Source organism: Gadus chalcogrammus, chromosome 23 (assembly GCF_026213295.1).
Source record: "Gadus chalcogrammus isolate NIFS_2021 chromosome 23, NIFS_Gcha_1.0, whole genome shotgun sequence".
Taxonomy (NCBI): domain Eukaryota; kingdom Metazoa; phylum Chordata; class Actinopteri; order Gadiformes; family Gadidae; genus Gadus; species Gadus chalcogrammus.
In genome coordinates this window covers 21,412,307-21,438,653 of record NC_079434.1, presented here as the reverse complement: position 1 = coordinate 21,438,653, position 26,347 = coordinate 21,412,307, and the positions used below count along the sequence as shown (strand labels likewise).

The following is a 26,347-nucleotide window of genomic DNA, read 5'->3' as shown; positions in this document are numbered from 1 at the left end:
AGGGGACCCACGCGTGGGTACATATTCACACGCGTTCCTGCCTTCCCAGCTCCTCCTTCCTTCCTATATATCCCTGTTTGCTCCCCAGTATATATTGTTGTATATGCTGTTGCTTAGCCTGAGGGAATGTGGCTTATTTGTGTCTTTAGTTCTCAGGTCTCTTCTGTGTGTGTGTGTGTGTGTGTGTGTGTGTGTGTTTGTGTGTGTGTATGTGTGTAGTTATGGATTCTTAGGTCTCTTCCGTGTGTGTGTGTGTGTGTGTGTGTGTGTGTGTGTGTGTGTGTGTGTGTAGTTATGGATTCTCAGGTCTCTTCTGTGTGCGTGTGTGTAATGTGTATGTGAGTCTGCATGTGTATGTGGGTGTGTGTGTTTGTACAACTGCTAGTGTGTGTTTGTGTGCATATATTCATGCATAATCACATACATATGTGTAGGTATGTGAATGAGCATGTGCACCACACCTGCTCATGTGCCCCAGACGTTACGTGTCAACAGAGAAAGAGGGACAGGCCAAAGAGGCGTTCCCTTCCTGTTATACTATCGTCGGTAGTCTGGCACCGATAGTTTTCCATCAGGAATGAAAGCGAGAACGTCAGCGTTTATACACTCATACACAGGCGGTGTCAAGTTCAGAAGGCGACCGATCTGTCCCGCGGTGTGACATGGTGTGCTCCAACGCTCCCGGCATCCAGTGCATTTCCTCTGTATATTTCCATCGCTCGACTGGAGGTGGACGCTGCGCCGGTGAGCCGATGATGGAGCGTTCAGAGGATCAACGGTAACGCTGCGGCAAAAGGCAGAATGTTCGGCTTTTATAAATCAACCCGCAAATAACGGAATGGAATGGAACTGAGACGAGTTGGGTCCACAAGGTCTAGAGGAGGGGGCGGTTGAGGGTTGGGGTGTGGGTCCCGGGGTCTCGTGGGGAGGGGCCATCGCGTGACAAACCCTCTCGCTCAGGGAGAGCAGGGTTAGGGTTAGGGTTAGAGGGCAGAATGATCCCCCAGATGTTAGGAGAGATGAAGAGGAAGAGGAGGTAGAGGAGGTAGAGGAGGAGGATGAGGAAAACATAACAGGGGAATAGGATAAGACGGAAGATAGTATAGCACGAAAAAGAGAAAGAGATATTGGGGATGAGAGAACGTTAGCCGAAGGGAAACTAAAACGACTGCTGGTCTGTCCGTGTGCTGAGAATGTGTGCCAAAATACATGGTCACCGTCGGGCATTCTCTGCATAGTTCAGTATGTATAAATCGTGTGTGGGAATGTATTCGGGGCATTTAGCCTGAATGTCAGCCATCAGTTAGCGGAGCGGTCAGGGCCCAGGTGGCGTGCGTCTACACCCCACAGTATCCCGAATGGGCCTCAGTCTGCTGCCTCGAAGATTCCTCTGCATGTGTTTTGGTCTCTGAATATATAAACTTAGCAGTTAGTAAACATATAAAAAGTAAGGAAATTTGTGTTTGGTATATTATTTCTCTGTGGTAACAATGCTTTTTGACAATAATTCTTATGCCGTTGGGAAGCCAGTTTAGTTCCCATTCAAATGGTGCCCCATTCTTAAGGAACATGCATTTGTGGGATGAGGCCATGAACAATTTGCCAAATCTTTTCTGCCATTGCCAAACAGCTTATTTTGCTGTTGCGATTGACACTTGTTTTGAGCTTCTGGTACCCCCGGGCTGCCAATCAGGTGCCTGATTGGCACCTGATTGGGCAACTTCAAGCTGGTGTTCCGCAAAACCAAGTTGCGCATTATTTGGAGTGAGCCCTAGTACCCTCTCCAAACTGAAGGCCAAGTTCCATATAACGGTGGATGTCAAAGACAGGCCGCGAAGTGGGCGTCCGAAGAAGACGACACCCCAAGAAGACCGTTTCATCACCCTGTCAGCACTCAGTCTTCTACAGATTTGCAGTCAAGGTTTGCAGGACGATATGGCCGACGGCTCTCTGACCAGACAATCCGGAACAGACTACACACCTACACCAATCTCAGGTCTCATAGGGCTGCCAGGAGTCCTGCCATGACTGCCCTTCACCATCAGGCTGGTTTGCGCTGGTGTCGACAACACGGGCACTTGACCCTCTGTGGAGGAACGTTATGTTCAGGGATGAGTCCAGATTCTGCCCACGGCAGCTGGATCATAGATCCAAAGTGTGGAGAAGACGCGGAGAACGCTATGCTGATTGCTGCTCCGATAGGATAAAATATTTTGGTGGAGGCAGTGTGATGGTGTGGGGTGGCATCTCCCTCACTGGAAAACGAGGCTTGTCATCATTGGAGGCAATCTCAATGCAGAGAGACATAGAGATGACATTCTGCAACCAGTGGCAATCCCATATCTCCACAGTCTGGGACAGAACTCTATCCTCCAAGATGCCAACAATCGGGGTTTATCAGAGACTACCTCCAGAATGTGGGAGTGGAGAGGATGGAATGGCCTGCTAGCAGTCCTGACCTCAACCCCATTGAACACTTGTGGGATCAGCTTGGGCGTGCTGTTCGTGCCAGAGTGACCAACACAGCTACGTTGGCTGACTTGCGACAAATGCTGGTTGAAGAATGGGATGCCATCCCACAGCAGTGTGTGACCAGGCTGGTGACCAGCATGAGGAGGAGGTGCCAGGCTGTTGTGGCTGTGTATGGTTCTTCCACCCGCTACTGAGGCTCCTGTTTGTGAAATGAATAAATTGTTTAATTGCCAATATGTCTTGTTTCTTCAAACTTCAATCATCCAATCCACCAAACACCAAACGAGTCAATGGCAGAATAAGCTGTTTGGCATTGGCAGAGAAGATTTGGCAATTTTTTCATGGGCGCAACCCACATACTCAGCTCTGCTGCTCATCCCACAAGTGCATGTTCCTTACGAATCGGGCAACATTTGCACGGTATACCATTTATTGCCAAAAAGCATTGTTACCACAGAGAAATAATCAACCAAACACAAATTCCCTTACTTTTTGTGCTAAGTTGATATAGGCAAGTAAAAGAAAACATATGCAAAGAAATGGGTAAAATAGAAAGTGCTACATATACACATATATATATATATATATATATATATATAAATATATACATATATATATGTGGGGGGAGGGGGGGAGGGGGATTCTCTATCCAACACACAGTGACATTGTACCATCCCCCTGCTATTCAACAGTTTTTACTAAACTGTCACTTCCACCCAAAATAAAAAGGAGGCTAACTGTGAATGTTAACCACTGCATGAAGCCGTTGGAGGAATGTGGACAGGGTTCGGGTTAGGGTTAGGGTTACTTACTTACTAAACTAGGCTAACTGTGAATGTTAACCACTGCATGAAGCCGTTGGAGGAACGTGGACAGGGTTCGGGTTCGGGTTCGGGTTAGGGTTACTTACTTACTAAATTAGGCTAACTGTGAATGTTAACCAGTGCATGAAGCCGTTGGAGGAATGTGGACAGGGTTAGGGTTAGGGTTAGGGTTAACCCTAACCCTAACCACTGCATGAAGCCGTTGGAGGAATGTGGACAGGCAGCAGCTGACAAAAGGTGATTATCTCAGAACAGTGACCAACAGTCCCATGTCAGGCTCACGGTGGGTTGGAAGGAGCCAGGGACCAGGGGAACCTTCAGGCCTGGGTCTTAAACTACTGAGACCCCCCCCACCCAGGCTGGGGTGGAGGGGCACACGGCTGCCGCTGAGAGCTGAGCCTTGTCTAAGTCCTTCTACCCACAAACAAATGAGTCAATAAAAGGAGAGGAGACACAGTGAAGGGGAGCTAGCTAAAAGGAGAGGAGACATAGTGAAGGGGAGCTAGCTAAAAGGAGAGGAGACACAGTGAAGGGGAGCTAGCTAAAAGGAGAGGAGACACAGTGAAGGGGAGCTAGCTAAAAGGAGAGGAGACACAGTGAAGGGGAGCTAGCTAAAAGGAGAGGAGACACAGTGAAGGGGAGCTAGCTAAAAGGAGAGGAGACACAGTGAAGGGGAGCTAGCTAAAAGTAGAGGAGACACAGTGAAGGGGAGCTAGCTAAAAGGAGAGGAGACACAGTGAAGGGGAGCTAGCTAAAAGGAGAGGAGACACAGTGAAGGGGAGCTAGCTAAAAGGAGAGGAGACACAGTGAAGGGGAGCTAGCGTTGGCGCAACGGTGCATCAATCAACATCGGCTCCCAAAGCCCAAGACGTGTTTGATGAGCATATTATGCAAAGTTTCCAAGTGCAATGCTCAACTTTTCAGGGGGAAGTTCATTAAGTTTGCGCATGGAGGTGCCTCGGATGTGATCTGGTTTGTACCAGTTTGTGCAGCAGACAAACAAAAGCCATGTTTGTTTCTTCACTTCGTCTGACTGGTTGGCAGAAATATGTAAAATGTGGTGTTACACACACTTCGATTTACAAGTGTTACAAGATTTTGACTATTTGTTGTAATAAGTCCACTAGGGCTGAACCATTCATCAAAATATTATCAACATCAGAAGATTGTGTGAAATCAGCAATATCCTGTTTGCAGGAGAAGCAGCTTTCTGTTAAGGATGAAATGTGGTACAGACCCCAACAAATGTCCCCTGATGAATTTAACAGTACGGTGCACTCTATTCGCCCTAGTATCAGATGTCTTTATCCATTTCTCTCATTCACCAGCACTGCAGGTTGGCGTTCTCTGGGATGCAGATACCACCGGGTGCACCCCCCTAGACCTCCAAAGATCCTATCTGATCCACATCCGCCAATCAACATCTGTTAGCCTTTCAGTCCCGCCTCTGCCGATTATTCTGACCAACAAACCCTCGGGCTGTGATCATTACTCGATAAACCTTTCAACAGCTCCAACAAGACCATCGGTAGCATCCCATCCTCCCTGCCGCCCAACAACAAACGACGAGAGGCACCATCGTATAACTCCAATAGACATCAAAGCAAGGTTTTCCAACATCAGAGCTTTTTCCAGAGAATATCAGCAGGGAATGTTGTCCCTGCTGATAAGGAGGATGTTTCCTCTTCCTTCCCCGGATCCTTTTGATCCTACGGGCTGTGCAGGGACCGCCTTGCCATGTGGGTCATGGGATTGGAATATTGGGAACCGTGAGAAATCAACATTTGTTTATCTCTTCAACTAGAGCGGTTCACCGTGGGTAAGCAAGCACGGTCAGACGGCTGCTGCTGTTGCTGTGGAATTGTCAGATCGAGGGTTGGGTGAGAGAGAGGGAAGAGAGAGAGAGGGAGAGGGAGAGGGAGAGAGAGAGAGAGAGAGAGAGAGAGAGAGAAGGCGAGAGAGTCACTATTTGAGAAAAGCCTTGGGAATCTAAGCTTCAGCTAGAGAGACCAACAGAGAGAGAGAGAATGAGAGCAATGGAGATATGGTGAGAGAGATTGAGAAATAGAGAGGGACAGCAAGAGAGGTAGTGAGATGAACAGAGAGAGATAAAGTGAGAGAGAGAGAGAGAGAGAGAGAGAGAGAGAGAGAGAGAGAGAGAGAGAGAGAGAGAGAGAGAGAGAGAGAGAGAGAGAGAGAGAGAGAGAGAGAGAGAGAGAGAGAGAGAGAGAGAGAGACAGAGAGACAGAGAGAGACAGAGAGAGGGAGACAGATAGCAAAAGAAAGAGTAATAAACTCAGACTGGAGTGCTATCAAAGAATTGCGCCGTTGAATGCGACCAGATGTAACCTGCGGCGAGCAGCCATCCAGTGCACTTGATCTGCCGGTCGCTCAGATGGCCTCATCACACTCAGCAGGGCGGAGACGGAGGCAGACACACACTGGTGCAGAGGACCATGATGCCTCTGCAGTCCCACTGGTACCTCCACAGCAGCCCCGGGCAGCTTACTGCTCAGTATCAATCTGTGCGTGCGTGCGTGCGTGCGTGCGTGCGTGCGTGTGCATGTAGGGGTTCAGGGGTTGTGATGGTCGAATGAGTTCAAGGGGTTTCAGGTGAGGAGATTGAATCAGTTGTATGTAATCAGCGTTCAGAGTGACTTCAGGTCGAGGCTCCTCTGTGTGCAGATTACAGGTTGTGTGCTGAACTGACCCGATCGAAATATAAACGGAATCCCCCTATTATCCGTCTGAGCAGCAGACGCTCCATCAGACCGTCCTTCAACAGTCACGACAGGCGGGTTAGTTCTGCTGCTGGTTTACCAAGGGTTAGGGTTCTTAATGATCGGTTAGAGCTTTAAACGAGAGAGAGAGAGAGAGAGAGAGAGAGAGAGAGAGAGAAATGGAGAGAGAGAGACAGAGAGAGACAGAGAGAGACAGAGAGAGAGAGACAGACAGACAGACAGACAGACAGACAGACAGACAGACAGACAGACAGACAGACAGACAGACAGACAGACAGACAGACAGACAGACAGACAGACAGACAGACAGACAGACAGACAGACAGACAGACAGACAGACAGACAGACAGACAGACAGACAGACAGACAGCAAAAGAAAAGAGTGATATCAAAGACTTCTGCCAAACTCAAACCCAAGTTGTGTCCCTGCCCCTGCCCATCCCATATATTCAGCACACCGTCTAAACACCGGCAGACATTGACCTCATGTATCCAACATCATAAAATGTCATCATCTCTGCTTTCTATTCGGACAAACCCTATCTCAGTCCAATCCTACTAGACCCCTATACAACAACAACAACAGGGGCTTTAGTTGCCTGACTGATCTGCTAGCCAACTTTTAAACAGATTTGGGAATCATGAGAATGATAAACCCCCTCTGTGAGGCTCCTGCTGTTAGCTCCAGCACTGTGACCAATGAACCTGGGGGCAGTTTGGCCTCACAGCCCGGCTGTAGTGACTCACAGTGCCCGATGGCTCAGCGTGGCTGTAAGAGCAGGTAACACTAAAAGGAAGGGTTAGGGTTAGGGTTAACGATGGAGCTCAGCGTGGCTGTAAGAGCAGGTAACACTAACAGGAAGGGTTAGGGTTAGGGTTAACGATGGCGCTCAGCGTGGCTGTAAGAGCAGGTAACACTAACTGGAAGCTCAGGTTCCCTTTGACTCTCCAGCAGCAGAACACATGGAGCAGCTTGTAGCAGAGTCTGGTTCTAGTAGTAATAGATCCACTGGTCCCATTCTGTCAAACCCGCCCTGAGACATGCACGGAACCACAGGTATGCATGTGAATACACGCACGCACGCACGCACACACACACACACACACACGCACGCACGTAAATAAACACACACACACACATACATAAACACACACACACACACACGCACACACACACAAACAGGAGACATGGAATAATTTGGTGCATTGTCCACACCCAATATAAATAGTAACCATTGTTTTGTATACATACTTCCTCATACTAACCAGCCACAGCGATGCTTCAGGATTTTTCTACCTGTGATAGCAGGGGTTCCAACTCACCAGCCACCCCGCGGAGAACAGTGTAATCAAACAACACAGGGGGCACACACAGGGGGCACACACACACACACACACACACACACACACACACACACACACACACACACACACACACACACACACACACACACACACACACACTAACACACACACACACACACACACACACAGACACACAAACACACAGCGCCTCCAGACCAGAATATTCCGCAGTAGTCTGTTTTCCAGACGTTCACTGCGGGCCCTCAGTAAAGAACTTTCTACATTTCAATGAAGGACAGTTAACTGATCACATGGATTACAATCAAGGTGCGTCTTTATATTGTCTGCCAGGACAGTGTGTATCTCAATATTCATTTGCTATAATCCTGGTAGTTAAAGCGTTGCATAAATTGTAGCACACTTGACTCATGTGCCAACGCAGAATATTATACACACAGGGCAGTGAAATGGTGAAATACTGACTCCATTTGAAAGTCATACTTTTGTCATTTAAAACCGTGTCTCTCTTTTTCCGACCTCCCTTTATGAGCTGTTTGCTGGCAGGATGTTGGAACGGAGTCCCAGGTGTCTCTGATGCTGCTGCTACCCAGGTGTCACACTCCCTGACTGCTCTGAAGTAAATCAGAGCTCCATCAATATCTCCACGCTAAGCATGACACCCAATTAACACAACTTACACTGCAGATGCCTTGTATCTCTGTGGATCCATCTCTACCCGTCCTGTTAGCTGTGTGCGGCAACAGGTGAATGGGACACGAGGGCTTTAACTAACAAACCAGAAGCACACAGAGATTCCCCTCAAAAGACTCCATTCTGCGTCCGAGGTGCTGCTGGTAACCACTCCTATTTCAGCAATTGTACTTTTTAAGAAATTACCTTGTCATCCATCAACTATAAATGCTTTCACGCTGGGAGAATATGTCTTGAGGTAATATCGCCCGTGCTGTATGAGACAATTTTGATATTTAGACTATTCCTGGCTCATTTCTGACCAATCAGGCCATCTCTTACATGATTGATTCCAACAAACCAATCTCCTACCTGTCTATCACATGGGAGTGACAGCCAACAATCATAGTCCCTTCTTTTGCTGTCTAGTCTCAAAACCGTGCTCTCTTTAGCTCTTTCCCTCTCCCTCTTAACAACGCATTTAACATCCCTCCCCCCTTCACATCCCTCCCCCTCCACATCCCTCCCACCTCCACATCCCTCCCCCCGTCACATTCCTCCCCCCTCCCCATCCCTCCCCCCTCCCCATCCCTCCCCCCGCCACATCCCTCCCCCCTTCACACCCCTCTCCCCTCCACATCCCTCCCCCCTCCACATCCCTCCCTCCGCCACATCCCTCCCCCCTTCACACCCCTCTCCCGCCTCCCCCTCCCCATCCCGGTCCCCTCCACATCCCTCCCCCCGTCACATCCCTCCCCCCTCCCGGTCCCCTTCACACCCCTCCACCCTCCACATCCCTCCCACCTCCACATCCCTCCCCCTGTCACATTCCTCCCCCCTCCACATCCCTCCCCCCTCCCCATCCCTCCCCCCGCCACATCCCTCCCCCCTTCACACCCCTCTCCCCTCCACATCCCTCCCCCCTCCACATCCCTCCCCCCGCCACATCCCTCCCCCCTTCACACCCCTCTCCCGCCACATCCCTCCCCCTCCCCATCCCGGTCCCCTCCACATCCCTCCCCCCGTCACATCCCTCCCCCCTCCCGGTCCCCTTCACACCCCTCCACCCTCCACACCCCTCCCCCCTCCACATCCCTCCCCCCTCCACATCCCTCCCCCTCCACATCCCTCCCCCCTCCACATCCCTCCCCCCTTCACATCCCTCCCCCCTCCACATCCCTCCCCCTTCACATCCCTCCCCCTCCACATCCCTCCACCCTCCACATCCCTTGTCCCTTCACATCCCTCCCCCTCCACATCCCTCCCCCCTCCACATCCCTCCCCCTCCACATCCCTCCCCCCTTCACACCCCTCTCCCGCCACATCCCTCCTCCCACTCAGCTGCTCCGGCCAGGTCGATCCGCCCACAGAGTGGGAGAGGGAGGAGATAAATACTAAATTGCAACACGATTAACTTTCCTGTGTAACGATCCCGCTAGGATTAATGTCCAGCGGTACAATGGAACACCTTTGAGGCACGTAGAACGTAGACCACACAACACGACGATAAAAAAATATTTGTAATTATTTACTTATTTTACTTTTACTTTTACATTTACTAGGGGGCACTTACTCTCCTTCTTGAACATCTTAAACAGTCACGCCAGGTAGCCAATCTACAATCTGCAATCTTTCCCTCACACCCCCCCCCTTCTCCCTTCCCTCCCCCAAACAAGCCCTTGCTTTATTTTGCTATAGTTAGGTAGGTTGATGCCTTAGCTGTTGTTACACTTCTTTTATTTCACTAAGGTGCTTCTGTAAATGTAATTGTTATTATTTTCAACTAACCAATAGTAGTTGCCATGCATTTTTACAATGTCAATGCACCTTGATCCCTGAATAACAGTGAAAGCTATTAAATAATTGATTTGCATGCATAGTATACTACACTTTCCACTGAACAATTACCTGAATAAATTGACTCATTTCATAATGTAATCAAATGATCACACACTAGCTGCTTTCAGACGAACATGTAAGTCCTGATATTCTCTGGCTATTCTCCTGATGGGCTGTATGAGTGAACAACATATCCTGACATTTGTACCCTGAAAATCTCCTGAATAATGCTCCCTCAGGGTCAAATCTCGGATATACAAATGCTGCAAAAATGCGGAGGACATGTGTGAAAACGGCTTATAAAATGATTATGCTTGCTTCATAACATAAGGAGAAAATTATTATGCTTGCTTCATTACGTAATAGGTGAACCAAAATGTTACACGTTGTAACATTATAGACAAAATGTTATTATATTATGCACTCAGAAATGTGTTACATTATCAACTGGGGTTTCCACATTATAGCAATGGGTTTAATTATAACTAGAGGTTGAGCGAGCACAACGTGTACGTGGATACTCTAGTAATAATAATACTATTAATAATGAATTACATTTCTACTGCACTTCTCAAGGTGCTGATCGTGCTTTACTTTAAAAGTGTGCATTTCATACCTCCTCCGCTACTTCTAGATAACCAGTTATTATCGATTGACCACAAGGTGAAACTAACAGGCATGTGTCTAGAGCAACAGAAGCATTGTATTATGTGTGTGCGTGTGCGTGTGCGTGTGTGTGTGTGTGTGTGTTCATGCGTGCGTTTGCATCTGCTATATGTGCATGACAGCTTAATATTGCACTGCATAATACGGTGTTTCTGAGTTAATGGTGTGATCCCCTAACATCATGCTTGAGGTTAAGATGAATTCCATAACCTCATAGGAACAGTTTGCCATTAAGGAAATTGCTATGGCTACACCCTCATGTGGCAGGATACATACATACGTTGATGCACACATGCATTGGAAGCACACATACGCTCACACCCTCTAACGCACAAGCACAAACACATATGGCGCATGCACACAGACACACAGACACACACACACACACACACACACACACACACACACACACACACATCTTCAGATGCTGTCAACCTATAGCCTGGAGACTTCACTGAGGGAAGCACAAAATGTCCCATTTCTGCAGATTAATTCAACGGAGGGACAGTGGCCGAAATATTAATGTGAACAGTGGAGGCTTCCTCTGTTTGCCAGGGAGAGGTGACATAGTCAGGGGGAGAGAGAGAGAGCGAGAGAGAGAGAGAGAGAGAGAGAGAGAGAGAGAGAGAGAGAGAGAGAGAGGGGGAGAGAGCGAGAGGGAGAGAGAGAGAGGGGGGGGAGAGAGCGAGAGGGAGAGAGAGAGAGAGAGAGAGAGGGGGGGGGAGAGAGGGAGAGATGGAGAGAGGGGGGGGAGAGAGCGAGAGGGAGAGAGAGAGAGAGAGAGAGAGGGGGGGGGGGGAGAGAGCGAGAGGGAGAGAGAGAGAGGGGGGGAGAGAGCGAGAGGGAGAGAGAGAGGGGGGGGGGAGAGAGCGAGAGAGAGAGGGGGGGAGAGAGAGAGAGAGAGGGGTGAGGGAGAGAGAGAGAGAGAGAGACAAAATGGCAAACATGGGATGTGTGTTTTTTCGTAGAAACCTTGAGGTGAATTGTTTGTGTGCTAGGATTCTGCATATTTACTTGTCATAGGCACACAGACCAAAAAAGAGAGAGAGAGAAAGGGAAATAGAGAGAGAGAGAGAGAGAGAGAGAGAGAGAGAGAGAGAGAGAGACAGAGAGACAGAGAGACAGAGAGACAGAGAGACAGACAGACAGACAGACAGACAGACAGACAGACAGACAGACAGACAGACAGACAGACAGACAGACAGACAGACAGACAGACAGACAGACAGACAGACAGACAGACAGACAGACAGACAGACAGACAGAGACAGAGAGAGAATGCGAGGGGGAAATAGAGAGGGCAAGAGAGAGTGAGAAAGAGAAAGCATGTGGGTATGTTAAAAAGTGGTGGAATCATTGTGTTGTTAATGTGTGTGTCAGAGTGTGGACAGTATAAATCTGTTTTCCTTGGACAGATATCTATTATGTGTGCTGTGTGCTGTGTGCTGTGTGCGTGTGTGTGTGTGTGCGTGTGGATGCTCTGTCCGTGTGGGTGCTACCAGTTGTCATCTGGTCCTCCCTTTCATGGATGAGAGCCATGCAGACTCAACAGAATGGAGTTGGGTGGGGTAACAAAACGGAGAAAAGATAAATAGGAAGGTTGCAGATTGACGACTCTGAATAATTAACAACAAGGACCCCATGCACGCCTGCAATGGATCTGTCCCGGCTCTGAGCTCCTCTACTGGTCCCCTCATCAACCTTCTGCTTTCTCCCCAGGATTAGGGATTTCTTGGCGTTGGCTTGAAAGCCTTCCATGGAGAACAATTTCACAATACTGCTACTTTATAATTAAGTATATATATATATACATACATATATATATATACACATATATATATATACATGTATACATGTATGTCCCCATACCAACATATATAGCGTATTTTTAAACCTGATTCCCTTTGAAGTCAAGGCCACAGATGGTTCCAATAATGAGTAGCCTATTCTTTACTTATAAGCCCTTTAAGAGAATAATGAGCCATAGTGTTCAAATGTGCAGTAAACATCTGCTCTCAGACATAATCTAAGTCTAATTAATTACACTGCAGGCGTTATACAAGAGCCTTGTGTAATAACACTACCAGACACAACAAAAATATATACAGATGCAGAAAATGTAAAGTTTCTTTTTGACGTTTTGTGAAGTGAATTTGCATAGCCACTAATCACAACCAAAGCAGGTTTCACACGCTGATGGACGTTTAATCTAGACCCTACACACCATCCTTAAGCCCTTGAAGCTAGGACAGGTAATTTGGAGAAACCAGCTACAGTAACCTAGAGTAAACCTAGACTAAACCTAGAGAAACCCTAGAGTACACCTATAGTAAACACGATGTTGAAGTATCCAACTGAAAGAAATCCCAGCCATCCCTTGAGGCCTTCCTGCCATGCCGCTCCCCAAGCCAGGGTTCGTGCTGGGTAGGCTGGTAAACAGACAGGTATGCTATCCAATCATTGATGGATGGGAGCGGATTTCTGGCCTGCGATACCCCACATGCACCAGAATTGTTTCCTGTTTTGGTCAGAGTGTTTGATTAATTGATTGGTGTCGGGATGCTGAAAGAGAATTCCAACATATGACAAGAAATGCTTCTAAAATAAATGTCCTCCGTAGCTTTAAGCACGAGAACGTGGCAGGATGCTTAAGTGGTTCGGTTATTGGACTCCTAGACAATAGACACCTCACCCCTACCTTCTCCTTAACCTATGATAATTAACTGTAAGGGCTTAGGATAAAAGCGTCCACTAAATAAACATTATCTGAAAATCGCCTTCAAAATGCACAACCTCTGTGCACTATATTCGTTTTCTAGGTATATTAAAGCCATGTCACAGTTTCGATAGACATTTCCATCTGGTGGTATATAAGTATTCTCTTCGCCAACAGCAGTGTACAAAGAGAAGAAACAGTCAGGGGATAAAGATGGAGCGATACTGCAGAATAAAAAGAGGGCCAGTGCCCGTCTCAGATAATCAGTATCAAACACACCCTTCTCCTGCTGGCCTACAGATCATCAATACACGGACACGGGAGAATATCTACAGCCCATCCACACTCAGCCCCATCAGAACGAGACCATACACAGTCACAGAGACATCAATGTCCTCAAGCCAGAGTCGCTGTGACAGGAACACACTGAAGGTAGGAACACCTTCTCCTTCTCCTCTGCTGCTCCTTGTGACGCTTCCCTCCGTCGAGGTAAAACATCGCTGGATGTTGTGTTGACCCAAACAAACAAAGGCGGCTCTTCGGAAGGCAGCAGTGACAGGCAGACTCCCACCGGTTCCCCCATACTCGGAGCAGTAGAGCAGCAGATGGCTGACTCATGACAGGGTATCAGTCAGCCAATGGCGGACAGCGTTTTAGTCTCTCAAAACCTCCCTGAAAAGGTGGAAATACAAAAAGCAGCGCACACATGCAAACACACACACATACCGAGCCACACACACCATAATCAGTAACACGCACACACACACCAGAAAAGAGACTCACGGATTTAAAGACAAGCATGACTTTCAGTACAAATTTAGCCTGTGTGTTTGTGTTTGTGTATGTGTGCGCGTGTACGCATTTAGTAAGAGCCACTGACGGACCAACAGACCAACGGATTCATCTTCGTATCCACGCACAGAATTCACAGCTTTGAATTCACTTTTCAAAAGCACCCCGCCCGGTTCCTCGTGTCTGTCTGTCTGTCGGGTGTTTTGAACAGCAACATCCATACAGAGACACAGACAATGCATATGCTTCTACACGGGAGCCATGTGAGTTCACTGTATAGCAATCAGTTCCATTTGTCACCGTGGTGCTGCTCATTCTGCTCAATGAGACCAGTATCCCACTGGGATAACAAGGGTTAGGGTTAGCCTAACCCTAATACCCACTGGGATAACAAGGCATTTAGTACACACATGTATGACTCTCTCTCTTCTGCTGTGTGCCCTTGTTTATCAATCTAGTTAAACATGTGCCCATTTCAGACACACACCCGGAACACACACAGAACAGGACAGAAACGCACCCGCACCGAGAAGAAATATTGAAGGGAGAAATACTATGGACGTGATGGGTGACAGAATCGATACCCTTTTAATATTGCTCCTGATTTCCCAAAAGACACTCACTCCTCCTTCAGAATTCTTGAGCTCATCCCGACACTACACTATAATCCCAATTTGGCTGGCAAGAGACTAAAACTGAGTAAGCACTGGAAAAATGTCTGTGAGAAATAATCAACCCAATCATGGTCTTCACACCTGTCAGTGTTGTTCAACAACATCGTCTATAACATGGCCACATCCCGTCTGTCTCCAAATAGCACCCAATGATACTTAATGTCCTTGTCCTGTTGACTCATATCCTCTGTATCCGTCTCTATCTATGTACCTCTCTTTCCGCAAAAGTGTTCCTTGTATCTTCAAACCGATATTCCCCTCCTTGGCTAAGACAAGATCTCCTCCGGCGTTCCAGCTCTCTGTCGCTCTCTCTCTGTCTCTCTCTCTCTTACTCTGTCGTGCACACCCTCTCTCTCTCTCTGTACAAATCCAATCCAATCAGCTTTATCCCCATCAACCCCGTCCTCACACACTAAACCCATTCCAGACCCCTTCCCTCTCCTCCCAATGATTCCTCTCCATCCCTCTCGTTCTTCCTCCCCCTCTCGTCTCCCCGCGTTCCCCCGTCTCGCCGTCTCCTCTGGGTACCACATGTGTGTGCGTGTGCCTCTCCATGTCCCCCTCTCTTCCCTCCCTTAGGTCCCTACACCGTACAGCACACATCACATCCACAGCCCGACTGACCTGCCCTTCTGGCACGCGGAGCAGAGCCAGGCTCCGTCCCTCTGGCAGTAGGTGCGGCAGCCCTTGCACACGTTGTACTGGCAGTCCAGGCAGCGGCGGCGGGGGTTGAGCAGGAAGGTGAACGGAGCGCAGCAGCGGATGCAGCAGTGCTGGTTGAAGAGCTGCTGCTTGGAGAGGAGGGAGCATCTGCTGCCTTCCTCGGCCAGATCCTGCTTCATCTCACTGGAGAGGTAGAGCGGGAGAGAGAGAAGGAGGGAGAGAGCGAGAGAGAGACAGTGAGAGAAAGGGAGGGGAGGGGGGAGAGGGATAAGAGAGAGAGGAAAGAGGGGAGGAGAGAGCGAGGAAGAGGCAGGGACACGAGAGGGTGTGTAAGTGGGACGGAGGAAGGAGAGTGAGGGAGAGGAAGAGGGGGGAGGGGAGAGAGAGAGAGTGACCGTGAGTGTCTGAGCGAGAGGTGGAATGTGAAAACAGAATGTGACTCAAATCAATTGGAGAGGGCGTCATATGCAGTTAAAAACTGATTTAATAAAACAGGAGGCAGGTGTGTCTGTGATCACGCCAACGGTTTGAGGCGTTCTCTTGCTTTCCGCCATTTGCTGAAATGAACATCAAAGCTCACATTTTAATTTAGGAGCATGCCACGTCGGGTTTGCACGCCTCAACCGATGTGCGGCAAAGCCACAAAGAACCGCAGGTCAGGGGGGCTCTCGGGGGGGCGCCCACCCGACGTCTGTTCATCACAAACAACCCGGGATGAGCGCCCCCAGCAGGAGGGCGCTGCCCTCAACGACAGGGTGCCTGGCAGGAAGGGGCTGGAGGAAAACACGATTGCATTGGACCGCAGCTTTGCGGTGAAGCACATAAATACTGTTCTATGGGATCGTACCAAAACTTGCAAAAACAGCAAGAATCATTCCCATCTATAAATCAGGAGATAAAAATGACATAAACAACTACAGACCCATATCAATCCTGCCTACACTCTCTAAGGTATTTGAGAAGGTAGTGCACAAGAGGCTGAGTGGCTACCTTGATAAACATAACATACTTGTCCCCTCTCAGTACGGCTTCAAGAAACAAAGCACTACCTGCATGGCTATCCTTGATCTCCTAGAAGACATCAGTCATGCCATCGACAACAACAAACAGGCTATTGGGATATTTCTGGATTTATCGAAAGCATTCGATACTATCGATTTCAATATCTTACTTGGCAAGCTACAGCATTATGGGATCAGAGGTACAGCATGGAGATGGTTCAAGAGCTATCTCCAGAATAGAGAGCAGTTCGTACTTATAAATGACCATAGATCAGTACAGAAAACGGTCACTCTTGGGGTCCCCCAGGGTTCCATTCTCGGACCTCTCCTGTTCACCCTTTATATCAATGACCTAGACTATGTCTCTGATGCCTTTCATAAAGTGTTATTTGCAGATGATACCAACTTGATCCTGTCTCACAAAAATATTCTTGTCTTGCAGGAAACTGCAAACAAGGAGCTGTTAAAAGTGGACACTTGGTTTAAGTGCAACAAATTATCACTAAATATCAATAAAACAAACTACATTATATTTCGTTCCACAAAAAATACAAGTAAGGTGGAAAATACCTGTCTCTCTATCAATGGCCATGTCATTGAAAGAGTAAAATCAACTAAGTTTTTGGGTGTAGAACTCGATGAATTTATCAATTTTAAAAGACATACTCATCAATTATTAATTAACTTTCCAAATATGTTGGACTTTTTTTCAAAATAAGACACTTCCTCCCACTTTCAATGCTCCTTACACTGTATAAATCTCTGTTTCAACCCCACATCACCTACTGCAATATCATCTGGTGCAATACATATCCTAGTCATCTTTTAAAGTTGCAGTCCATTCAGAAAAAGATTATACATGCAATATCCTGGTCAAAATTCAATGCTCCAACTGCCTCACTGTTCCACTCACATGGTCTCCTCAAGCTTCCTGAAATCAACACCTATCACAATGCATGCACAATGTACCAGGTGGTAAATAATATGAACACCCGCCTATGTGAGCTTGTACCTATCTCTCGTCCACTGCACACACACTATACCAGGAAAAAACATTTGATTACTGGCAAAGTAAGAAAACGGAAGAGCACTAGCCTGATTATTGTTTCCAGGGGACCACAGATATGGAATAAGCTTGAAGGCTTCATAAAAATGTCCCAGTCCTTCTTGGCTTTCATGTGTGTGCGTGCGTGCGTGCGTGCGTGCGTGCGTGCGTGCGTGCGTGCGTGCGTGCGTGCGTGCGTGCGTGCGTGCGTGCGTGCGTGCGTGCGTGCGTGCGTGCGTGCGTGCGTGCGTGCGTGCGTGCGTGCGTGCGTGCGTGCGTGCGTGCGTGCGTGCGTGCGTGCGTGCGTGCGTGCGTGCGTGCGTGCGTGCGTGCGTGCGTGCGTGCGTGCGTGCGTGCGTGCGTGCGTGCGTGCGTGCGTGCGTGCGTGCGTGCGTGCGTGCGTGCGTGCGTGCGTGCGTGCGTGCGTGCGTGCGTGCGTGCGTGCGTGCGTGCGTGCGTGCGTGCGTGCGTGCGTGCGTGCGTGCGTGCGTGCGTGCGTGCGTGCGTGCGTGCGTGCGTGCGTGCGTGGGTTCACCTCACAAGGATAGGGTGAGTAAAGGATTGAAGGACCTCGTCCTCTCTTGGAGGCTCTACACACAGTAGGCCTTCACACACCTTTCAAGGATCTAAAGACTCTCACACACAAACATACCATCCACACACACACCCTCACACACAAACACCCTCACACACACACTCATACTCACACAGGCAGGCACAGACGTGCACACCCACATGCACCCACGCAAACTTACATACAAGGGCACACAAACATGCACATTCAGTCACAAACACAGACACACACGCACACGCACACAAACACACAACGACGTGCACACGATATCAATCCCAGCTCCATGTTTCCAGTCAGAGTGTGGCGTCCAGGAGGAGACCCCCCCCCCCCCAGCACACCGCCTGGTTAGTTACACAGCCCCCCCCTGGTGGAACATATATCAAATCACCCTACATCCTGCTCCACGCCACACACTGGAGTTCACCACGAGTGTGCGTGTGTCTGTCTGTGTCTGTGTGTGTGTGTGTGTGTGTGTGTGTGTGTGTGTGTGTGTGTGTGTGTGTGTGTGTGTGTGTGTGTGTGTGTGTGCGCGTGCGTGTGTGTGTGTGCGAGCGTGTGCGTGCGTGCGTGTGTGTGTGTGTGCTTGCAGTGGGCTGGATCCATCTACAGTATCTGCATGTTATTAACGGCCCTTCTGCTGCCCAACTGATTGCTTCTCCTCCGCACCATTAGCCCGAGAATATTAACAAAATGAACAAACCATTCCTTATGGTGACACGGGCACCACGGGGGGGGGCGACCGAGTAGTTCTTACACACGGGCACCACGGTGGGGGGGGCGACCGAGTAGTTCTTACACACGGGCACCACGGGGGGGGGGGGGGGGGGGGGGGGGGGGGGGGAACCCAGTAGTGCTTACACACACTTACACAAACACACTTGCACACACTTACTCAGGATCATCAGAGTGTGTCATACCTAGAGGGGGGGGGGGTCCTCCAGGGGGTGAAGGTGACCTGATCAAATGAATAAGAAGAGTAACAATAAACTGATTGGACGGCGGGAGTGGAGCGAGCGCGGAGGTCTCGGCACTCCGGTGTTTGGGGGTCCGATACTCCGTTACATTCACCAATACAGCGACGGTACGGCAGTACCTAACCCTACCACAGGGGGGCTACAACAGTCAGGACCAACCCGGGTCAACGGACGGACACCCCGTAGCCCCGCCCACTCGCGGAGAGGCGGTCTTGCATGCACACGTAGACAGAAACACACACACACACACACACACACACGCACACCTCCCTCCGATCCTCCACGGCCCAACATGCTGCTGGCTGCCATGGAGACAGTGAACACGTTGTTGGGTTAGGGTTAGGGTTAGGGTTAGGGCTAACCCTAACCCAGTAGGATCTGGTGCTGGCTGCCATGGAGACGGTGAACGCGTTGTTGGGTTAGGGTTAGGGTTAGGGCTAACCCTAACCCTAACCCAGTAGGATCTGCTGTTGGCTGCCATGGAGACGGTGAACGCGTTGTTGGGTTAGGGTTAGGGCTAACCCTAACCCTTCCCCAGTAGGATCTGCTGTTGGCTGCCATGGAGACGGTGAACGCGCTGTTGAGTTGTTAGCAGCCAGAGTGAAGTGATGCGTCTATATATGAATATATGCTGTTGTAAATCTGTAAAACAAAAAATAATAACAGGCTGGAATAATAATAGTCGTGAAGCCTTTAACCTTAGTCCAAACAATAGACATTATGAGCAGGTTGAACAAAGTTGTGAAGGAAAATGTAAATGAGCAACTTGTCATAGCAGAACATCATAGTAGGCATCAGTAATATTTAAATGTCATTTCAATAAATGAGCTCTCTGCTTGGTTTCCTGTGTTTTTGTATGTAAAGATGATATGATGCCATTGATAGGTCACCTTATGAAACCGTAACCTGAATAAAACTATGGATTATCATGGGTTGGAACATTCCATTCCACATAGGTCCGTTCATTTGACGTTACTCTGGAAATGTTACACATTATACCTTTAAAAGAGGGAAAACAAGAAATGTTGCAACACCCAAATAAGTCCCAAAGCCTTCCTTCCTCCCAGTCAACGGGAGACCCTGTGGATCGGGATGGGAGACCCTGTGGATCGGGATGGGAGACCCTGTGGATCGGGATGGGAGACCCTGTGGATCGGGATGGGAGACCCTGTGGATCGGGATGGGAGACCCTGTGGATCGGGATGGGAGACCCTGTGGATCGGGATGGGAGACCCTGTGGATCGGGATGGGAGACCCTGTGGATCGGGATGGGGCCGTTCTGTCTCTCACCCCCCCCCCACCTGTGTCTGCTCAGAGAGGTGACCTGGAGGAGGGCTTCAGCTGGATGAGGGCTAGGATGGCTCCAGTGGACCGTTCGGTGAAATGAAAACAAAATCACACACACACACACACACACACACACACACGGTTATACGTTTATAAACTCAAGGACGGAGACATCCTTTCATGCTTGGCGTCCCCTGGCAGGCATCAGCCTCCGTATCCACGACAATGAGGCATCAGCCTCCGTATCCATGCCAACAAGGCATCAGCCTCCGTATCCATGACAACGAGGCATCATCCTGCGTATCTACGACAACGAGGCATCATCCTGCGTATCTACGACAACGAGGCATCATCCTGCGTATCTACGACAAGGAGGCATCAGCCTCCGTATCCACGACAACGAGGGATGAGCCTCCGTATCCACGATGAAGGAGAGAATTCATCGGACGCAGCAGAACCATACTGTACTCCCCCCCCCCAAGAACCATACTGTACCCCCCCCCAGAACCATACTGTACCCCCCCCCAGAACCATACTGTACCCCCCCCCCAAGAACCATACTGTACCCCCCCCCAAGAACCATACTCTACCCCCCCCCCAAGAACCATACTGTACCCCCCCCCCAAGAACCATACTGTACCCCCCCCCAAGAACCATACTGTACCCCCCCCCAAGAACCATACTGTACCCCCCCCCAAGAACCATACTGTACCCCCCCCCAAGAACCATACTGTACCCCCCAAGAACCATACTGTACCCCCCCCAAGAACCATACTGTACCCCCCCCCCCAAGAACCATACTGTACCCCCCCCAGAACCATACTGTACCCCCCCCCCCCAAGAACCATACTCTACCCCCCCCAGAACCATACTGTACCCCCCCCCCCAAGAACCATACTGTACCCCCCCCAGAACCATACTGTACCCCCCCCCCCCCAAGAACCATACTCTACCCCCCCCCCAAGAACCATACTGTACCCCCCCCCCCAAGAACCATACTGTACCCCCCCCAGAACCATACTGTACCCCCCCCCAGAACCATACTGTACCCCCCCCCCAGAGAACCATACTGTACCCCCCCCCAGAACCATACTCTACCCCCCCCCCCCAAGAACCATACTCTACCCCCCCCCCCAAGAACCATACTGTACCCCCCCCAAGAACCATACTCTACCCCCCCCCAGAACCATACTGTAACCCCCCCCAGAACCATACTATAGCCCCCCCCAGAACCATACTATAGCCCCCCCCCAGAACCATACTATAGCCCCCCCCCAGAACCATACTATAGCCCCCCCCCAGAACCATACTGTAACCCCCCCAGAACCATACTGTAACCCCCCCAGAACCATACTATAGCCCCCCCAGAACCATACTGTAACCCCCCAGAACCATACTGTAACCCCCCCAGAACCATACTGTACCCCCCCAGAACCATACTGTTGTGGAGTAAAGAATGTGAGAGTATCCACACACACAGACACACACAAATGCATACGCTGACACACACAAAAACACCAAGCCTTATATCAGCTTATGACAGCTCTTAATGCAGGGAGGCATTTCAATTAATGCCCGTCCCAATTAAACCCTGAATCTATAAAAACACATATTTTCCGTTGCTTGTAGCTACATTATTTCTTCAATGGTTCAAGCCTCTTCCTGCTAAGTGTGTATCGATTTCCAAAAATGTTTGGGACCAATGGTTCGATATTAAATTAAACACTGTTCGGGCATTGGAATAAAACAGTTAAATGATTGAACAAACATGGAAGTCAATTGACCCGGGTCGCAGCTCCTCCAATCAATTCCAAACCACGCTGATTGCACTGCTGACCACAGCAGGAAAAACAACCTTTCTGAGCTCTGTTTACCAGACCTCTGGTTACCAGGGGACCTCTGCTCGTTAATGCTGGATACATTCTCCGGTGTGTGAGCCCTAGAAAGCGTCCACAGACAGGGTTAGGGTTAACCCTAACCCAAACCCTAACCACAGGGCAATGATTCGCTGCTCATTTCCTGGGATTCCGTTGCTAGAATCAGCGCTGGGCTTGTTTCCGGCTGACATTCAAATGTTTATAAATGCCGATTTTAATTATATAATCATCACATAATAATTAAGGTACGTAACGAGTAAAAACTAGCATTTTCTCAAACGGATCTGTTGATTTTTTATGCCATTTATTTCCATTCGGTTGGATGTGAATCCACTCAAACAAGGCGTAAATCCTGTTCCAGGATTGCCTGTTTCTAAATCTCTTCAGGACAAATGATAGTTTCATCCAAGCCCGGGAAACATTCATGGTGTTCCGTAGATTAAGAATCGATTGATTATGGAAATCAGCCATCAATGTGTTCATGTCTTTGTGTTAATGGCTTTATAAAGCAGTGGAAAACCACACAGCAAATGAATTATAAATAAGTCTGCCTTGTGATAACCCCACTACAAGAAAGAAACTGGGAGCAGCCGAAAAGTAAAGTGGAACTAATGAAGACTGTTGAATGGACGGATGTACAGAAAGTTTCCTGGGAAACCTTATCCAGAACAGAACAGAACTCACACATCACTACATGACCACGGGTCAGAGGAACCGAGACCAACCTCCCTCCCTCCCTCCCTCCCTCCCTCCCCCATCAGACCATCACCGCAGGTTGATCCCTGGCGTTTTCCTTTACATCCTTTCCATCATTTCCTCTGCCTCTCTCCCTCACTCCCTCCCTCCTTCTCTCTCTCCCTCACTCCCTCCCTCCTTCTCTCTCTCCCATACTCCCTCTATCCTTCTCTCTCTCCCTCACTCCCTCTATCCTTCCCTCTCTCCCTCCTTCTCTCTCCCTCACTCCCTCTATCCTTCTCTCTCCCTCACTCCCTCTATCCTTCTCTCTCTCCCTCACTCCCTCTATCCTTCTCTCTCTCTCCCTCACTCCCTCTATCCTTCTCTCTCTCCCTCACTCCCTCTATCCTTCTCTCTCTCCCTCACTCCCTCTATCCTTCTCTCTCTCCCTCCTTCTCTCTCCCTCACTCCCTCTATCCTTCTCTCTCTCCCTCACTCCCTCTATCCTTCCCTCTCTCCCTCACTCCCTCTATCCTTCTCTCTCTCCCTCACTCCCTCTATCCTTCTCTCTCTCCCTCACTCCCTCTATCCTTCCCTCTCTCCCTCACTCCCTCTATCCTTCCCTCTCTCCCTCACTCCTCTATCCTCTCTCTCTCTCCCTCACTCCCTCTATCCTTCCCTCTCTCCCACACTCCCTCTATCCTTCTCTCTCTCCCTCTATCCTTCCCTCTCTCCCTCACTCCCTCTATCCTTCTCTCTCTCCCTCACTCCCTCTATCCTTCCCTCTCTCCCTCACTCCCTCTATCCTTCCCTCTCTCCCTCACTCCCTCTATCCTTCTCTCTCTCCCTCACTCCCTCTATCCTTCCCTCTCTCCCACACTCCCTCTATCCTTCTCTCTCTCCCTCACTCCCTCTATCCTTCCCTCTCCCTCACTCCCTCTATCCTTCTCTCTCTCCCTCCTTCTCTCTCTCCCTCACTCCCTCTATCCTTCTCTCTCTCCCTCACTCCCTCTATCCTTCCCTCTCTCCCTCACTCCCTCTATCCTTCTCTCTCTCCCCCATACTCCCTCTATCCTTCTCTCTCTCCCTCACTCCCTCTATCCTTCTCTCTCTCCCTCCTTCTCTCTCTCCCTCTATCCTTCTCTCTCTCCCTCACTCCCTCTATCCTTCTCTCTCCCTCACATCCCTCTATCCTTCTCTCTCTCCCTCACTCCTCTATCCTTCTCTCTCTCCCTCACATCCCTCTATCCTTCTCTCTCCCCTCACTCCCTCTATCCTTCTCTCTCTCCCTCACTCCCTCTATCCTTCTCTCTCTCCCTCACTCCCTCTATCCTTCCCTCTCTCCCTCACTCCCTCTATCCTTCTCTCTCTCCCTCACTCCCTCTATCCTTCTCTCTCTCCCTCACTCCCTCTATCCTTCTCTCTCTCCCTCACTCCCTCTAATCCTTCTCTCTCTCCCTCACTCCCTCTATCCTTCCCTCTCTCCCCTCACTCCCTCTATCCTTCCCTCTCTCCCTCACTCCCTCTATCCTTCTCCTCTCTCTCCTCTATCCTTCCCTCTCTCCCTCACTCCCTCTATCCTTCCCTCTCTCCTCACTCCCTCTATCCTTCTCCTCTCTCCCTCACTCCCTCTATCCTTCCCTCCTCTCCCTCACTCCCTCTATCCTTCCCTTCTTCCCTCACTCCCTCTATCCTTCTCTCTCTCCCTCTATCCTTCTCTCTCTCACCTCACTCCCTCTATCCTTCCCTCTCTCGCCCTCACTCCCTCTATCCTTCTCTCTCTCCCTCACTCCCTCTATCCTTCTCTCTCTCCCTCACTCCCTCTATCCTTCTCTCTCTCCCTCACTCCCTCTATCCTTCTCTCTCTCCCTCACTCCCTCTATCCTTCTCTCTCTCCCTCACTGCTCCCTCTACCTTCTCTCTCTCCCTCACTCCCTCTATCCTTCCTCTCTCTCCCTCACTCCCTCTATCCTTCTCTCTCTCTCCCTCACTCCCTCTATCCTTCCCTCTCTCCCTCACTCCCTCTATCCTTCTCTCTCTCCCTCACTCCCTCTATCCTTCTCTCTCTCCCACACTCCCTCTATCCTTCTCTCTCTCCTCTCCGCTCTAGCCTTCTCTCTCTCCCTCACTCCCTCTATCCTTCCCTCTCTCCCTCACTCCCTCTATCCTTCCCTCTCTCCCTCACTCCCTCTATCCTTCTCTCTCTCCCTCACTCCCTCTATCCTTCTCTCTCCTCTCCCTCACTCCCTCTATCCTTCTCTCTCTCCCTCACTCCCTCTATCCTTCTCTCTCTCTCTCTCTCCCTCACTCCCTCTATCCTTCTCTCTCTCCCTCCTTCCCTCTCTCCCTCACTCCCTCTATCCTTCCTCTCTCCCTCACTCCCTCTATCCTTCCCTCTCTCTCCTCACTCCCTCTATCCTTCTCTCTCTCCCTCACTCCCTCTATCCTTCCCTCTCTCCCTCACTCCCTCTATCCTTCTCTCTCTCCCTCCCTCCCTCTATCCTTCTCTCTCTCCCTCACTCCCTCTATCCTTCTCTCTCTCCCTCACTCCCTCTATCCTTCCCTCTCTCCCTCACTCCCTCTATCCTTCTCTCTCTCTCCCTCACTCCCTCTATCCTTCTCTCTCTCCCTCACTCCCTCTATCCTTCTCTCTCCCTCACTCCCTCTATCCTTCTCTCTCGCCCTCTATCCTTCTCTCTCTCTCCTCACTCCCCTCTATCCTTCTCTCTCATCCCTCACTCCCTCTATCCTTCTCTCTCTCCCTCACGTCCCTCTATCCTTCCCTCTCTCCCTCACTCCCTCTATCCTTCCCTCTCCCTCACTCCCTCTATCCTTCTCTCTCATCCCTCTATCCTTCCCTCTCTCCCTCACTCCCTCTATCCTTCTCATCTCTCCTCACCCACTCTCCTCTATCCTTCCCTCTCTCCCTCACTCCCTCTATCCTTCCCTCTCTCCCTCACTCCCTCTATCCTTCTCTCTCTCCCTCTATCCTTCCCTCTCTCCCTCACTCCTCTATCCTTCCCTATCTCCCTCACCCCTCATCCTCTATCCTTCTCTCTCTCCCTCACTGCCCTCTATCCTTCCCTCTCTCCCTCACTCCCTCTATCCTTCCCTCTCCTCCCTCACTCCCTCTATCCTTCTCTCTCTCGCCTCTATCCTCTCTCTCTCTCTCTCCATCACTCCCTCTATCCTTCTCTCTCTCCCTCACTCCCTCTATCCTTCCCTCTCTCCCTCACTCCCTCTATCCTTCCCTCTCTCCCTCACTCCCTCTATCCTTCCCTCTCTCCTCACTCCCTCCCTATCCTTCTCTCTCTCCCTCACTCCCTCTATCCTTCTCTCTCTCCCTCACTCCCTCTATCCTTCTCTCTCTCCCTCACTCCCTCTATCCTTCTCTCTCCCTCACTCCCTCTATCCTTCTCTCTCCCTCACTCCCTCTATCCTTCCCTCTCTCCCTCACTCCCTCTATCCTTCTCTCTCTCCCTCCTTCTCACTCTCTCATACTTTAACGCTAGGTATGCCCTCCATAACAAAA

General features: G+C 49.8%; 1 protein-coding gene across 1 annotated transcript in view; it reads right to left on the bottom strand.

Annotated features, from left to right (window-relative positions):
• Positions 1-26,347, bottom strand: part of myripb (myosin VIIA and Rab interacting protein b) — a 129,912-nt gene that overhangs the window by 53,917 nt on the left and 49,648 nt on the right. Inside the window, exon 4 of the mRNA XM_056583982.1 lies at positions 15,344-15,565. Within this exon, the coding sequence (XP_056439957.1) occupies positions 15,344-15,565 (222 nt within the window). The remainder of the gene's footprint in view (positions 1-15,343; positions 15,566-26,347) is intronic.